Source organism: Pyxicephalus adspersus, chromosome 9 (assembly GCF_032062135.1).
Source record: "Pyxicephalus adspersus chromosome 9, UCB_Pads_2.0, whole genome shotgun sequence".
Classification (NCBI taxonomy): Eukaryota; Metazoa; Chordata; class Amphibia; order Anura; family Pyxicephalidae; genus Pyxicephalus; species Pyxicephalus adspersus.
The window spans coordinates 26,226,073-26,244,530 of NC_092866.1; the positions used below are offsets into that span (position 1 = coordinate 26,226,073).

General features: G+C 36.2%; 1 protein-coding gene across 1 annotated transcript in view; it reads left to right on the top strand.

Moving 5' to 3' along the window:
• LTBP3 (latent transforming growth factor beta binding protein 3) overlaps window positions 1-18,458 on the top strand; it is a gene marked incomplete in the record, with an annotated part of 88,198 nt that overhangs the window by 43,990 nt on the left and 25,750 nt on the right. The window contains 11 exon segments of the mRNA XM_072422963.1: window positions 296-365; window positions 1,577-1,669; window positions 1,753-1,878; window positions 3,638-3,769; window positions 4,869-4,997; window positions 6,708-6,827; window positions 7,935-8,063; window positions 8,169-8,336; window positions 10,351-10,434; window positions 14,558-14,686; window positions 15,381-15,518. Of these exon segments, the coding sequence (XP_072279064.1) occupies window positions 296-365; window positions 1,577-1,669; window positions 1,753-1,878; window positions 3,638-3,769; window positions 4,869-4,997; window positions 6,708-6,827; window positions 7,935-8,063; window positions 8,169-8,336; window positions 10,351-10,434; window positions 14,558-14,686; window positions 15,381-15,518 (1,318 nt within the window).

Sequence of the window (18,458 nt, forward strand, 5' to 3'; positions counted from 1 at the left end):
GTGCTAACCCCTGAGCCACCGTGCTGCTGTGCGGCCCGTATCTTCACCTTGTCCTCTTGTGGTTTCAGGATCTTCAGCCATCTTGACTAGCCATAAGGCTCAGAGTACAATAAAGGTCAATTTGTGAACAGGCAGATATGTTTTTTTTTTTATAATACTATACTTTTTTTTATCTGATGTGCAAAACTTCTGCAGTAATATTAATTTATTCTGATCCTGATAGACAGCCTTGATAACTTCCTTCATATGACAAATGTGTGACCACTTATCTAATTTTGGTTGGTTTACATCACAGCTTCCAGCCTATAGCCCTAATTCCGAAGAGGAACCTGTGGACTTCCCATCTATTTTTCCACCAAAACCAGGTAATTAAATTGTGTTTACTAAGATATAACAAATAAGATTGCCAAGGTGCGTACAATTAGGTAATTTAAGGTAAATAAACAAAGCATACAATGGAGAAAACAGGGCTATATTTCAGGTTAAATACCTTAAATGAAAATTAAAATGTTATGTTAAATTAAATCTTAGTTAAAAGCATTGTTCAAAGCATGTACAAGACACCTACTACACTACACACAGCTACCACTAAACACATTATATGTTTAGGAATCATTGTGTGTGTATGGAGGGGGGGGGATGTTTATATTTTACTATAATGTAAATACTAGGCTGTAGAGCAGAGGGAGGCAAACTCTGGCCTTTAGGCCAGATACGGCCTAGCCAGTTTTCATGTCCGGCCTAACGCATCCCTAGGTATTTATTGCTGGATCCGGCCAAATTGAATTGTCGCGTTATGGTGAGTTCCCGCAATATCGATATCATGGAGTTCCTTCACAGTAACTCTAATTACTATGCCCAAAGAGCAGAAGCAACGCGCAGCTACCAGTCTCCGGAAGGTTGACCTTTGAACATTGTATCTTCGAACCCCAAATGGACTGACAAATTATTCTTTGTCTAAGGCAGCAACAAAGCCCTGTGTTTAGTGTGCAGCGACACCAACAGCACTTTCAAGCGGTTTAATCTCAAGGGGCATTTCAATGCCAAGCATGCGCTCATGTACAGAGACTAGCCTGCGGATAAGTGGAAGACTTAGGTTGCTCGCTTGCAGTCACGGTTGGAAAAAACCTTTCCTTGGACACCTTGTTTCTTCTGGCGTAGTGTGCCTTCTTGACCTCCTGCTGTTGAGGATACAAGTGTGAATTGTGTATTTACAGTCAAACAATATGAGAGCAACACACAATATTACATTATAAATTATTAACTTGAGGTTTTCACTTTTTTATATTAGGCATAAGCTTAGAATGTTATGAAATTAGTTCGAAAACAATTGGGGCGCATTACTATGGGATGTACTGTTCATCATGAGCAATATTGCCTTTAAACTCAAGTAAAAATATACAGCTCTTGTCTTTACTTTTGGCTTATATGGCATCTTAAATATGTACAGAGATTGTGTGCTTGTGTACAGACATTCTCCAAGGTATAAATAACTGTATTTATTTGTAAAACGTGTTAGAAATAATTACTAGCTACTGGTATAAAATAATTTAAAAGTTGGATGGTCCCATTATAGCACCATTGGAGCCCACAACAATCGCTGTTCAAAAAATACCTGCAGAGTATGACACCCGAAGTGCTGCTGAAATTGCCCCCACTCAACTAACAGGTGAGGCTTTTCTTGTTGTAGTGACAACATTTGGTTGATTTGCACTAAATTAAAAAAATGATAACATATATTTCCCTGCATAGAAACCAATGAGTGTAAGATTATTAGAAATCTGTGTGGGCATGGAGAGTGCATATCTACACCTACAGGATTCTACTGTAGTTGTCACCCTGGATATTATCCTGATCCTGAGAAGAAGATTTGTATAGGTAAGTCACATAATAAATTTAAACCAAAAAAAGCTTTTGATAATAACGTGTTTTAATTGCAGTCTTATATGCTAGATTGTCCAATAACCTTAGCATCTTTATTCATACTTCAATTCTGAAGTGTAATTACTAATTGCTTGATTTAGTTGACACACACAGAGGCCAATATAGTGTAGCATGGTCTGCAATTCAACCATCTCAACTATTTAAGATTAATTACCTTATATTAATATACTGTGTACTTTGCAGCTTCCGAGTAGGTTAATAATAGGAGCTTATAATTTGTTGAAAACGTAGGCTTTATTTACACAACAAAATAAGTTACTGTGGTGTAAAATTTTACAGCTGACAAACCCTAACACGTGTATGCCTTTTTTTTACTGTGAGAATAGGGAGTAGCTGTTTGTGATCTAATTTGAAGTGGTTTACAGGTACGCTGGTTTTGCTATAATGGTAGGAGTTTTTTATGTTCTTTCAATGATGCACCACAATGCTTCAACAAAAAGGCAGCTCCAAGTAAATGGTGCACATGGAGTACTTGAAACAAGGGCCTTCAATATAAAAAAGGAATATTACAACCTGCAAAATAAATTTAAAGAACATAAAATGGCATCTCCCCAAAACAAAAGCCCCAAGGGAAGCCTTGGTGAAAAAGGCAATTTAACCAAAAATAAAAAACTTTTCATTATAAAAAACACAAATACCCCCAAAATAAATGATCACTTGGAAATACCACCACCTAAAACTGTTCTTTTTAAGGAAGTCTTGCAGAGAAAAGAAAGTTTGCAAGTCAGTTTTAGGTTTAAAATTGACTGATGGCCTCAAATCGAACACAAAATGATAAAACACAAAAAGGCAGAAAAGTAGTTGGTAGTTCAAAAAGCTAGCAAACGAAATTAAACTACAGTTTCTAAACTGACCTTAATCTCTTCTAGTTTGCAAGTCTTCCCAATTCTTTACTATGCAGATTCAATATAATTTCACTATGGATGCTCTCTTTTCCTCACCCTTTATACAAAATTAGCTGGCTTATTCAAAAGCCATATTATTGGCTATAAAAGAAAGGTTGTGCACTGCCCAATGGTGGAATGAAACTTTCACATGTTAATGTAAACATACATTATCAGGATTTGTCAAAAATACCTGGTAGAGCTGAACCCAAACCTCAACTTTACTTGCTAACTTTATAATTTCTTAAAATAACAAACATATTATATAGAGATTTTTTGTGTTTCTTGGATCCAAGTGCAAAAGGTACTTTAAAAATCAAGTGCACAGGAATTTAATATTTTGTTTTCTTTGTCAATATACTTAGACATGTTGAACATGTTTCCTATACAATGTCAATTTAGTTTACAATAACCTACACATAGAGTGTAATTTGTATCTGAATTACAGGGTGCAAGGTAAAGTATAATAATTTATTTGCTAAAGCTTGCAAGGGCAATTACACATATGCCTGATGACATTGTTTTAAAATTTTAACAAATAGTTTGCGATCAAAACTGATACAATTGAGCAATGTATGAACAGTTAAAAATTTCTATTTATAAAGCTGTAAAAATGACTTTCATAAAATATTCTATGATGTAAAATCAATAAATGGTATTAAAATCATATGCACACACAGTATTTGTTAAACAAAATATTATCTCTAAATAGACCCCCCAAAGTGTAATTTTAAATATAATATAATAGTAGGTATGGATAATGTGTTGATTATGCTATTTATTACTACAATGTGCTTTTTGTGTCCTAGATATTGATGAATGTAAGAGTGACCCATGTGGTCATGGAAAGGGTTTGTGTCTAAACACTGTTGGCTCATTTAACTGTCATTGTCACCATGGGTACAGACTGAATGTGACACATGGAACCAGATCTTGTGTAGGTAAGAAAACTCCAAATTTTTGTCTATTGTCTTTTTTTTTCTTGACACAATATCCAAATGGATGTCGTATAATGTTACTAGTTATACAGTAACATTGCATTGCAATATTTTTGTATAATACCTTTGGGCAGCAATCCAAGCATAGTATGGTCAATCTGCTTCATCTAGTTCCTGTATTTACCTTATTACATTCTTCATTCATGAAATTTCAGTACTAATAAATAAACAGCAGAATGCATGAGACAAAAAAAGTATCTTAAAAAGTATGTATACAATATACAGAAATATATATACAGTATACAGAAAATCATTGTTTTTATTTTCTTCAAACAACCAGTGTACTGGATGTTTACAGCAAAATTGTACTAAGCAAGTGGGAACAATTTCCTTTAGCTTTAATAGATTTTCACATAATTAAAGTTGACCTATTGCCACATTTTAACAATATATAAAAGGGTGGCTTTCCTCCCATATAAAATGTTTTTTCCTTTTTTGTTTTTTATTTTTTCAACCGTTTGGTTAGGTCACCTCCCCTCCTGTCTTTACCGCCATGGCAGTAAAGACTGAAAGAGAAACCTGCAGCCTCCTAGGATGTTTGCGTTACATATCCCAAGAGGCTTTAGGCTGCTCCTTCTGCACATGCCCGAGATCCTATAATGAGCTTTTCCTATAGGAGCTTTCCCTAAATGTAGAAAAAATGAGCTCAGTCTCACGTATGTACAGTGAGGGCAGCACTTTTTTTTGTGTTTTGCTTTAACTAAAGTATCAATAATCATTCCATGTTTAAGACCATTTCCTGGTGATTTTCACAGAATGGGTGCCCATTGTGGTGGGGACTCTTGGTTAATTAATTGAAGGGATTTAAAAGTATGCACATTAAAGATAAGCTATTTAGAGTATTAAATATGTAGGTACCAAAGGTGCTGCGCAAAACAAGCATGTGTCAGTTTAAAAACAAAATAACAGATTGTTTTATGGTAAAATATTTTACACCCAATCCATTAATTGAAAATAGACAATGTACTTAAATAGAAGCCATACAATGTTTATTACTCTGTGGGGAGTCCTGTTCCTGTTCTAAGCATTTTGTTTATGGCAGATGTCGATGAGTGCTTAAGGTCTGGAATGTGTGGAGAGTCTCGCAGCTGTGTCAACTTTCCTGGCTACTATAAATGTGAATGTCAGACTGGATATAAAGTAAAGAACAGAAGACCCCTACTGTGTGAAGGTGAGAAAAAATGATTAGTGGTTCGCTAAAATATGAACAATGCATCCAACATATGCCAGATTTCCAACCTTCACTTTAGCAGTGGTAGTGGTCAGTATAGAAATGAAGTCAATGTTAGTTAATTCCTTTACGAAGCAAATCTATGTAAGAAACATTATTAAATTTCTACCATCAGAAACAATGGCTTTACCTTTAATGCCAATGCTACCACATATTATGAATAGTAAACAGATAGTAAAGAATAATAAGAGGAATAATAATTTAGAATATGCAGACTATTTTGTACATGGTATTGTAGCAAGTTCATCACTCAACCTGCTCTAATTTTAGGGGGAATGGACAAAAAAGTATTAAACGAGTATTCCAACAGAAAAAATGCAAAAAATTATCCAATCACAGTATTATATAACATTTTGCAGTTTTCTCATGTATAAAATGTTCTTTTGCGTAGGTCTTGAACTAGGTTTAAGCCCTGCAGTATTTCTAGAGAAGAAAGTAGTAGCTTATGGTCAGGAATATGAGCAGATTTAATTAAAAAAAATAGGGAATAGAAAAAGCATTTATATAAAGTTGTAGCAGTGCTGGATCGGCCACGGGGCGTTAGGAACTACCGGAGCCAGAGCCGCTGGAGCTCCGGAGCCACCCCCTTGCAGTTGCTCCCCTATTTACCGTGGTCGACGTTGATACTTCCGCTGGTGCAGTAAATAGGGAAAGCTCCCTGAAGGTAAATCCCTCTCCTCCGCAATGCATACAAAGGAGAGGGATTTCACTTCAGGGGGAGTTCCCTGGTGGTGGGTGGAGTCCATTAGGGTAGGTCCAGCCTAGTGTGCTCCCGCCCACCCCATAAATGGTCTAGTGGCCATAAAACTTTTCCGACCCCTGATCTAGAGCATATAAAAAACTTACACAATACAGTAATTCAATAAACCTTCTATTATAGTCAATCAGCTGCCATTTTTACAATTGAACAAGCAATGAAGGTCAAACATGCTTGTGTACTTGCCTCTCAACTACCAGATAAAAAAAAAGCTTTGCCTGGAGATTTGATTGCTATATCTTCATTGTCAAACACATAAAACACATATGCATCTTTTTTTCTACTCATTTATTCTAAAATAGTTTGTTATATTTATCAGATTATCAGTACTCAACAGGATCTTAAATTATCATCACACCAACAACTACATAATTTACAATCATCTATGTAAAATATGGTCATTACCACCCTTTTTTTTTTCTTAAAGAAGGTGAACACCAAGTTGGAAAATTGACCTGTACTGTATATTAATCGATGAATGCATGTGTGTGATTATATAAATATATGGAGGCAGTGAATATTGTGATGAATATTCTTGTATTATTTGTTAATTACACCTCTAGCTGCAGTTATGTATGTAATAGAAAACGTTGCCAACTAGATTTAGGATGGGTCAGAGATAAGTGAGGTGTACTACTTCCACTTTCCTTCCACCTTTCCGTATCCATTGTGCAACATGTGCTTGCCTGCCAGTAGAGTGGTTATATATATTTATAGTGTGTAATATATATATCTATTTCTGAAGTTTACAGTATAATTTATATCTATTGCATAAAATTTGCCAGATTTTATGAATGAGCTAATACAAAAAAGGATTAATGAGCCTAATCCTTAAATAATGATCAGATTGTTAATAAGTGATTGCTGCATTTTAACCTTTGTATGTATTTCAGACATCAATGAGTGTGCAACATTACAGCCATGTATAGGAGGACAGTGCATAAATACCCCTGGGAGTTTCCGATGTCTGTGCCCTCCAGGTTATAGACTTCACAATCAACATACATGTCAAGGTATTTTTTTTTTTTGATTATGCTATCCATAAAATTAAACTATGTTTTTCTATTGAAGAAAGAAAAAAATCTGTCTATGGTAACTATATATTCTGCAAATATTTTAGAAAATACCATCACTGAATTTTACCTTTTTCTTCTAACTTGGTACTGATAGGCCATTCCACATGTGCCAGGTGATAAGACCTACCTATTTTAATAACTTCAGCTCTTAAGCCATTAAACCCTTTTAAACTACAGAAATTTTACACTTTGGTCCCATTGGGTAATAATATTATGTTGTACCTAATATAATATTATTTAGGATTATAAAATAATGCAATTGCCATGTTTTTTGTCTTCTTTTTTTCTTTTAGATTAATTATTAAATGTGTTTTTTTTCATTTATTTATTTATTGCTGTAGTAGTTTTGCTAGTAATGAAAAATATACATTTTTTCTGCAGTAGTAAAAGTTATTTGCAAATTAATAGATTGTGTTTTTTCCAATATGTACAAAATAGGTAAAAAAGACTGTACCAATGGGAAAAGAGGCTGAGGCATGTGGGAAAGGGAAAAAGGATGGGGGGTAAGACAGGGAGTGGGAAGGGGGCATGGGGGGAAGAGTGGGGAGGGGTAGAGGTTCTGTTAATGGTTGTATCAAGTTGGGCATAAAAACAAATGGTCTTATATTAGACCAGGTGTAGGTGGCATTCATAATTTTAGGAATCCAGAAACTGCATTCAATATAACCATGCTCCACTGAATTTGGCCCAGATGCCCTTGGAACTAAAGGTAAGTTCCTCCATATAGCATCTCACCAAAGAATACAGACTTGTTGCTGTAAACCTTAGGACAGGATGGAGATACCTCAAATGATTCCTAAAACTCTGTGCAAGCTTTTTGAAAACAACCAACTGAATGAACAAATGAAATTATGGTTAGCCTGTGTTGTTTGCAAAACTGCAAACACATTATTTAAGCAAATTTAGCAAATCTTAGCTGGCTGTAAAACAATGGAAACATACCTTTATTAATATTAAATTATACATTGGTTTGTGTCTTAATTCCATTTGTTTCATATTTTTTAACAAATGTATAATTTTCTTTTTTTATACTTTATTTTCCAGAAATAGATGAATGTGCCTTATTCTCAGAAATTTGTGCACCTCATGGCAAATGTGAGAATTTAGATGGATCATATATGTGTATCTGCGATCCTGGCTATGCACCTACCGAGGACCACAAGAAATGTGAGGGTGAGTATCCTATTTATTATATGATATATGATATGATATGATATGATATGATAGATTTCTTCTAGACAGTTTCTCACATTTCCTCTCTATTTGTCTTCTGTAAAGAAATTTCCCGTGGACTGGATCTTCGAGACTGCTTTCTGAGTCTGGATGACACTCTGTTCTGTGATAGTGTTCTTGCTGTAAATGTAACAAAAGAGCAATGTTGTTGTTCTTTGGGAGCAGGATGGGGTGACCACTGTGAGATCTACCCTTGCCCTGTGCACAATTCAGGTACAATTTTGCCCAATTATATTATTTTTTTTCTATACTTATATATCTGTCTATTCAAATGTTTTTGTTTTGGAAAAAAAATAATAGTCTTGGAGTACTGTCACTCAAAGCTGTGTGAGTACACAGCCCCCAAGATGTGTGTAAACAACACTCTGGGCACACAGGAAATAGGTAGAATGCTGGTAACTGTTGTTTTGCCTGTAGTGGACTAGTAGCACTGGATCAAGGAGAAAGCTGGGGACAATTTAGGAGGATCTGTTAGGAGGAAGTTGATGGTAGATGATTTAACAATTATAACACAAAAATGTTAGTTGTAATTAGTCATCAGTGGCATCATCTCTATTGTCTATATGCTGGAACTGACACTTTTGGCACTCAGGGAGGTGAAGTCCTTTAGAAGAAGATAATAGGACTCTTTCCTGCCCTTGGTTGACACCAGCTGAGCAATGGCCAAGAATGCAAGTGGAGTTACTGTGACTAGGAAAAGAGTGAGACCTTAATGTTACTTATCTCCATTTATCGCTAACCTCAGGAACTTATGGATGGGGGAGATTCCAGAGGACACACAGTTATGCTACCTGACCTGCATACAATGTCTACAAAGTAGTCAGCTCTGTCAGTAATAATCCTGTTTTGTCTAATTACAACCTAGAATTAAATGTATTTTTGAGTTTTAGCACCATCTGTAAATCTGTGTTCTCAAGAGTAGGAAGTTTGACTTCATGGCCAAAGTGGCAGAACTCATTCCACACACATCGATATAAGGAAGTACTTTTAAGCTGCCTATCCACATCATTTTGTTTTGGCAGCACCCACAGGCAGCACTTTGCTATATTGGTCAGTCAATATGTCAGCCTATGTTCAAATAGCTTCGACCTAATCGACTACTAGGTGTCCAAGATAAACATATGACCAGAGCTTGCTAAACAAGTGTTAAAGGTATTTGCCTGTCCTGCTGCAAGTGTTTTGGGGGAAGAATAGCAGATGCATCCACCTGTCCATTGTCAATGTTGATCACCTAACCTTTTAAAAAATGTACTATTCTGGTATCTCTGATGACTTAATCACCTCCCTGGTAGAGTATACAAATTAGCTGCATTACAATGCCTTCTCTTTGTCAATAGTGAAGCATTTTTGTACTAAATTAAGAGCATGCACTCTGCCCACTACTTGGTGGTGCATCTGTCACTGGCATCTTGGTATTCAGAACAGTTTTCAAATACCATTAGTGTGAATGTACTTTACCTTTTCACTTTTGCTATCCTGCATAAATTTATGCTATATTTATTTTGGGTGTTTTTTTTGGTTGAGCCATTACTGGAAAATCATCACTAATTATTACTGAATTGATAGGCTGCCCAGCAATTCTAGTGCCAAACTAACCAAGTCCTAGTATAGAGACAGTTGTTTACACCAAAGGTGGTAACCCAAAAACTTTGAGAAGGGATAGTTTCCCGTGTGCCCAGCCTGGGAATTACAATGAGAAGGTGAGTTTTTAGGTATGGAGAAAAGACAGGCTTTTTCAGGGCACGGACTGTTTTTTATAAAACAATAGAGTTTATTTCAATCAAAAATATAAAACTAGACAAAGATGACCTATGCTAGTCCTAATGCTAACATAGGAGAACTAAGCTTATTTATTTGTTGCTTAGCTTGGCTCTCCTATGTTAGCATTAAGACTATCATAGGTCATCTTTGTCTAGTTTTATAATATTTTTGATTGAAAAAAACTTTATTGTTTTAAAAAAAACAGTCTTTTCTTTTTTTTCTTTGTCTTTTCTCTATCCCTAAAAACCCACCTTCTCAAATCCTAGTATAGTGTTTTTCTCCTTATTCAGACCCACAGCATTCAATTCCTCCTTCCCTACCCCTCACAAAAAGGTAAAACCAGAAGAGCCAACGTTCTAATGTTATAGGAAGACTTGTCCAAGGCCTCATGCCTCTTCTATGAGGTTCTTATTTCCTAATTTGATTTGTTAATGCCATTTTTTTATAATGTTTGTACATTTTTCAGGGGAATTCCTCACACTCTGTCCGGATGGTGTTGGATTTATTGTTGACCTTGACATTATGAGTTATGGCATCCCCACTTATCGAGGTAAGATATATTTATTTACCTTTGATTAAATGTTTACAGCCAAACAACGTCTAACTTTTGAAACTGAAACCAAAAGTAAACATAATCAGATTATTTTCAAGCTGCCAGGATAATTGATTAAAAGCAAATAAACCCTTTCAACATAAAGTAGGCAGACATTCCCCAAGCCCTCCTGGCTTCTACTTAGGTTAACCTTAGAAATAGCTTTTATTGCAGTCTGTTGTTAAGGTAAATAGTGGAAAGCGGTACAATTGGCTGATGGCTGTTAGCAATGGTACTACCAGTCATTGTTTATTGCACATTTGGTGCTTTAAAATGTTTATATTAGTTCACAAACTTGATAAGTGGTAAAAAAAAAACACACAGTTGCAGAGAAAGGCATCCCTAAAGCGAGGGAACTGGGTAGTTATCACTGAGAATGCAATATAGTGAGGTGCATTAACTGAGGGAGGTCATGGCAGGGATGCTTTTCTTTGTACTTGTGGGTGGGTGTGGGTTGGGGGAGCAATTTAGGGGAAGAGGTGGGAGACATTCTTCAGAGTAAGACTGCAGGCTTGTGTTTTCAAGAGCAGTCAAGATAGAACTGGGAAAGCAGAGCAAAACATATGTAAAGTGGAACAGAGGCAGCATTGATAGCGATAAGCCTAAGATAGAGTGTAGGTGGGGCTGGATCATAGATGCACAGAATGAGGGATAGTTTAGTATTAAGTAGAGAATAAAAGCCACAAGTAATAGACCACGGATATTGGGGGACAGGAGGTTATTTTGCTTGGTAGCTAAATCTTTTGTTATATACTTTTATAGCTAACTGTTAGTCTAGTTCTCTCTATAAAGTCCAAGCAACACAGCTTCTTTCTGAGTTTTTATGCTTTTACTCAACAAAAAAGATCAAAACTATGCATACATTTACACACACATGCATGTGCTATCTAAACGAGAAGCCGTCCGGCGGAGAAAAAAAAAAAACCAGACGGCTTCTCCCTGCGTGCGTGATGACGTCGGCGCGTGTGCGGGAAATTCAAATTGAAACTCATTCATTCATTTTGTATTGGATTCAATACAAACTCCTGTATTCAATCCAATACAAAATAATTCAAATAAATACAAAGTGTAATTGGTAAATTCAAACTGTCATTTTGTATTGGATTGAATACAAACTCCCGTATCCAATCCAATACAAAAAATAAAAAAAATAAAAAAAAAGTAAATAACTTGGAAATTCAAATTTATATTTTGTATTTGATTGGATACAAACTTGCGTATCCAATCCAATACAAAATAATATAAAATTAATACAAAGTACATAACTGGTAAATTCAAACGCTCATTTTATATTGGATTGAATACAAACTCCAGCATCCAATCCAATACAAAAAAATAAAAAATAAATAAAATAAAAGTAAATAACTTGGAAATTCAAATTCTTATTTTGTATTGGATTGGATACAAACTCCCGTATCCAATCAAATACAAAATAATTCAAAACAAACCCCAATAAATACAGAATCAAAGTTTTAAAAATTGCCACTTATTCCCTGGATGGCTAGTGTGTAACACTGTGTCTTATCTTACCTTTGCTGATCTTCGCCTAATTTTGACCATTTGCTGCCTGCTTTGACCTCTGCCTGGACTCTGACATCTCTGCCTGCCGCCTGCCCTGACCTCTGCCTGGATTCTGACATCACCGCCTGCCTGACCCCTGCCATGGCTTCAAGCTTTGTTTATGTAGTCATGTTTAAGCTGATTTTTGTGTTTTTCCTTTAATTTTATTCAAAGTAATTTTTTTTTTTTAAATGATTGTGTGTTTCAAACATTTTTTATATTCATAATATCTACTAGAACCCCTGTTCGGACATATTTTTGTAAGTTACAGGTCTACAATTTAAAAAAAAAATTTCGCTCAGGTGGTTAAAAAATAAAAAAAAACAACATTTTTACCTTACATTAAAGGGTTGTCTACCCTCTGTGTAAAGTAAAAATGTTGAGTTTAGGTACCCTCTAAACTTACAGTCTATCAGGGAAACATTCTTGTCTGCAAACTCTAAATGGCAGTCTCTCCTTTTAATGGCCATTGGTCAGTCATGTCAAAAGGTCTGTTTGTTGGCTCAAACCTGTTTGTTGCAGTGTTTACTTCTAAAGAATATGACTAGCTGATGGTATCTCTTCGTATCTACACTACAAAGAGGTTTAAAGCGTACCTAAACTGAGAATTTTCCCTTTACATAAAAGGGTAGACAACACTTATGTAAGGAAAAATTCAGTTTTTTTTTGTTTAAAAAAAAGTGTTGCACCTAAAAAAAAAAAAAAAAAAATAGGGGCACCGCCCGCTAATTCTTGGCTGCCTAGAAGCCTTTTTGCGCAAAGAGAAATATTTTCTGATCTCACGCATGTGCAGTAAGATTGACAAATTTTTTTTTCATCCTACGTCACCCAATCTTGCTCCTGGGTCGGGTGATGTAGGATGAAGAAGCCGGAAGACAAGACGAAGATGGCAGCGCCTAGAGCGCCGGCCCCGGGATGACACCAGACCCGATGCAAGACACCCCCGGAGTGATCAGACTGCCCTGTAGGATTGTTCTTTTTTTTTTAAATTTTGAGTTTAGTTCCTCTTTAACTAACAATGGCATGGCAAATGCTGCTCCCTGCATAAACTGATACTTGTGTGTGTGCGTCTAAAAATCACATGTGGAGATACATGGTTTAAAAATTAAATTAAAATTAAAACTTTAAAAAAACAAACAAAAAACAAAACAAAAGGCAAAGTCCCTCCCTTGTAGTGATAAAGACAGAATAGAAGTGCAGAGCCTCCTGGGATACTTACATTCCACATCCCAAGAGGCTTCTGGCTGCTTTCTCCAGTGGGAAAAAAAAATTCCGATCTCACGCAGCCAGGTCATAGGCAAATAACTGGATGGCGCGGAACCCAATACAGGAAAGCTTGGAGGGGTAGAGGGGTAATGCAGAAGAAAAGGTGAGCCGGTTTTTGTTTTTCAGTTTAATTCCACTTTAAAAGCAAGTTTTGAGCGAGTTTTTTTTTTCAGTTTAATTCCACTTTAAAACAAAACTAAAGACCATTTACCTTTGCATCCTGTGATGCAACATCTGCAAGTCTCCTTCACTAATCCGGTTTCCTTCCTACAGGTTCACTATCTTTGGTCATCTTGATAGGCCAAGTCCAGGAGGACATAATTTATACACATGCTGGTACAGAAGATGTTACACCTACCTTTTCCTCACTAAAGCGCATATGTCTCTCTCCTGCGCATGCGTGCAATTCTGACTCCTGTTGCTTCCAGTCTCCTGTGTTCCCTGTGTCCGCAGTGGCCCCTGTGTCACTGGTGTCCAATTTCCTAGATCCATGGTAATTGACCCCTAGCGTGTGACCTGACCTCTTTTTCTGGCAGTAACCAGCAGTGCAACATCCTCACCAATAGAGGCTCTGGAGAAAACCTGGTTACTGCTTAGATTCTACGCCTTGGCCGTTCTCAGGGCTCACACCATTTCTGAGCAAGCCATAAAGCCCCCTAGTGGCCCTGTGTCCCCAAGCATGACAGAAGGCATTCCAAGATTGTTCACTAACCAAAGCACGCTTGGCTCAATGAACAAACCGAATAATCACACATACAAGACTTCCCTGCAAAAAAAGTCTTCTAGCTTACATTCTAACACCCTGAAGCACTCTGTGTGGCCTGTGGAAGTGAGTGGTGTCTCCCCCCCACTACGTTACTGTGTTGATTGTCTAAGTGGCCATTTGTCATACTCAAGCACTGTCATGTGGGACACCAGTGTGACCTAGTGTGAAGAATGTCAACAATGTATTAGGTATTAGCTTTGCTGACAAGTAGGAAAAAAAGAGTCTGTCAAAATTTGCTTCGGGAATGAAATAAATGACAAATTTCTGCAGCATAATAAATGGTAAAGAATCTCAAAATATAATAGTGTTAAAAGATTTAGATAATTTTCTTATTGTTAAGTCTATTAGTTTATTCCTTTAAGGTAAGGATGCATTTAGGTTCAATAAGGGCAAGAATTAAAATACATTTCAAGATATTTTTACAAAATGAACAGAAATGCAACAGAGAATTGCCAGAAATTAGATTTTTTTTATGGTATTTTTTCCTAGATATTGATGAGTGTGAACTGTTTGGACAAGAAATCTGCAAAGAAGGAAAGTGTGTGAACACACAACCAAGCTATGAATGCTACTGCAAACATGGATACTACTATGATACACGGTTACTGCAGTGTATGGGTAAGAAATCCTTGCGAATTGCACTTTAGTTTGTCAGAAAAAGATAGATGCAGATTAATTCTGAGCAGTAATGATTACTTATCCCACTGTAGATTAATTCATACATATTGGGTGATAATGTAGTACCTACTGACAAAAAAAGGAAATTACTACATTTTAAGCTGACTGATTTTATATGCTACAAATCACTGAAATATTATGTTATATTCCTCTGCTAAAAAAAAAACAAGATTACTAGCTACAGAAAAAATCGAAGCAAAAAGAATTTAGGTATTTTCAAAAGCAGCAGTGGTAATCTTTAACATCAAAGAATGTGAACATCTCTTTTCAGCTGGTGATGTGTAGACATCTGTTCCTGGACATCATTGGAACAAAAAATTATTGTAAAATGATCATCCTGATCAGCAATTTCAGTGGTTTTACCGGTGTCCACGTTCAGAGTTCTTCTTAATATGAACCTGCCATAACAAGGGGACTTGTATATACAACATCCCTACAAAAAAAAATGCATTTACCTTTTCAGGAGCCCAATTATTGACAAAAACCCAGTTCACTACTCTCCCACAGCTTAGTTTAACACATTTTTTTAATATACACATTCACATACCACACAACTATTGCGTGGTAAAACCTAAATGTACGATAATGATTATTAAATTGTAAAAAGGCTGTTTTGTCTACCCTTGCTTCACAGATGTGGATGAATGTGTAGATGAGTCTAATTGTGTCAATGGCCAGTGTATCAACACTCGAGGCTCCTTTTATTGCCGCTGCCCACCGAATATGCAGTACCACACAGAACACAAGCTGTGTGTGCCCAATACTGAGATAGGTAAGTCTATACCAGGCACTTACTAATCATCTGTGGAATCCTCAGTGATTCATTAAATCTTTTAACAATTCCAAACTTTGAATGGCATTTTTTCATTATTTCGTTATGCGAAACAGTTTTTATTATATTGACTATTTTTAAATAAGGCTGGGTCTACACGGACGTTTTTTAAAAACGCATGTAAACATCCTACTGTGTTTATTTGTATTTTTATGCACTTTTATTAGCGTTTTAAAACTTACCTTTAAAATGCTGGAAAACGTCTATGCTGCCTTTTTACATGTTTTTAACGCATTTACGTTTCAAGTGCTTTTAAGTGCGGTATTGTTTTTTGTGGGTCCTAGTTGTAGATATTTCCCATTACAGTGATACCTCGGCTAACAAAGATAATTTGTAACAGAATCACATTTGTTAGCCGAAATCCTTCTATGCAGTTTTCCATAGGTTTTTTATAGAAAATCATTTAATTTGTTTTGGATGCTGCCCCAACAGCTTCCCAATTGGGAGAGTCAACATATTATTAGGCACCGTCATGTCAGTTACTGTAAGAAAACCTCACTGTGAGGTAATCACAAACAAAGCAAAAAAAAAAAATATATAAATACCGTATTTTCCGGCGTATAAGACAATTTTTTAACCCCAAAAAATCAGTGCCAAAGTCGGGGGTCGTCATATACGCCGGGTACTTTCCAATCCCCTGAACGGGGAGAAGATCCGAGCTCAGGTTAGCAAGAGTCAGCCGTCAGAGAGCTTCGGGAATGCTGTGAGCCATGCGGTATAGATTTATATGCGTGTTAAAGAATATTGTGATTTACAAATCAGCTACTAGGTGGCGCTGTGTGACTACTTTACTTAGAAGGGTAGACAATTCTATTATTTAAAGTTAAAATTTTCTTTGTTACTGTTTTTTTTTTTAAGTGCAACAAACTCTATATTTTAACTGGAAAAGCTAGGGGTTGTCTTATACGCCGGAAAATTCAGTACTTTATGAATCCTAGACATTCATTAACTTCTGGAGCAAGCTGTGCTTTGACTTAAAAAAGAAACAACTGCAGCGTTTGTCTTGGTCATTAAAGAGGTACAAGATGTTAGGGAAAAGCTCACCCCTTAAGATCACCCACAACCTCAGCTGTGTTTAGCAAAGAATTTCTTCTGCAAGTCATGCAAACTGCCTCCTCCCTCCTTCAGCCTCTGTCCTTCACACGAACAGCAGGGAAGCCCCGTTCCTTTTTTTTTTTTTTTTTACATTTGTTAGCTGAGTCTCTTAAACAGTGGAGAAAAAAATTTGTTAGCTGAAAAATCTGTTAACGGGGACACTCGTTAGCCGAGGTATCACTGTACTGTTTAAGATAATTGCATTAAAAAGATCAACATAAAATGTAACAAATATTTGGTTAATCAGTTTTCTTCTTACATTAGCAACATCATCCTATTTAATACATGGACTTGGACTGGGAGACAATATTGTCCTCAAAGAACACAAAACAGAAATGGGAATGTTTCAAGTTTGTTCTACAAAAGCACACTGAAAAATATATTCCAATGGGTAATACGTTTAAGGAGCCTAAAATTAAAACCTGTGTGGCTCACAGCTGATGTTAAAAAAGCCATAAGGAACAAGGAAAGGGCATTCCAAAAATATAAAAAATGAACGATCACCTTCATTGTTTGAAAACTATAAAGCATATAACAAAAGGATGTAAAAAGGAGATAAAATGTGCAAAACTTCAAAATGAAAGGCAGACTGCAAAGGAAAGAAAGGCAAACCTCAATTTTTTTTAAAATATATTAATAGCAGATCAGATCTGATCCTTAAAGGATGTTTCCTGGTTGGTAACTGGGGATAGAAAAGGCGGATTTTCTAAATACTATTTTTAGCTCTGTGTACACAAATGGCAGAGGTAAATGGCAGAGCTCAAGTCCAAATTCATAACAGCAATGTCACTGCCTTAAATGAGTCACAATGGCGCAAAATTAAGGTTGACAAAGCACCAGGACCTGATGGATTACATCCACGTGTCCTCAAAGAGCTGAGCTTGGGTATTTCAAAGCCATTATTTCTATTTTTTAGCAACTCTTAGTCGCTAGCATGGTACTGATGGACTGGCATAAGGCCAATGTGGTTCCTATCTTCAAAAAGGGAGCAAAGTCATTACCAGGTAACTACAGACCAGTTAGTTTAATGTCCATAGTTGGAAAGGTCCTAGAAAGTTTGATAAATACCACATAGGGGTATTTTTGCTAGATAATAATATTATAAGTGATAGTCAGCATGGCTTCAAGAAAGACCGAAGTTATCAAACAAATTACCTCTTTTAATGAGGAAGTAAATAAATGGGGAGACCATGGAATAGCAGTTGATATAGTGTACTTGGACTTTGCTAAAGCATTTGACACATTACCCCACAGACGGTTCTAATGCAAGTTAGGGTCAGTAGGTTTAGAAAAGTCAATCTGTAATTGGATTGAGAACTGGCTTAAAGACTGCATCCAGAGAGTTGTAATTAATGATTCATTCTCTGAATGGTCTAAGTTTATTAGTGGTGTACCCCAGGGTTCAGTATTGAGACCTTTACTGTTTAACATCTTTATAAATGATACAGAGTTTGGGATAAAAAGTACCATTTCTGTGTTTGCATATGACACCAAACTATGTAATGGAATTAAGGCCATACAGGGTGTCTATATTCTACAAGCAGACCTGGATACACTGTTTGATTGGGCAGCCAAGCGGCAAATGACATTTCATATAGATAAATGTAAAGTTATGCACTAACAACTTGCATGCTTCATACTGTCTAGGGGGAATACATTTGGGGGAACCAGATTGGAAAGGGTCTGGGGGTTCTGGTAGATCATAGACTTAATAACAGCATGCAGTGCCAAGCTGCAATATCTAAAGCTAGTAAAATACTTTCTTGTATTAAAAGAGGAATAGAC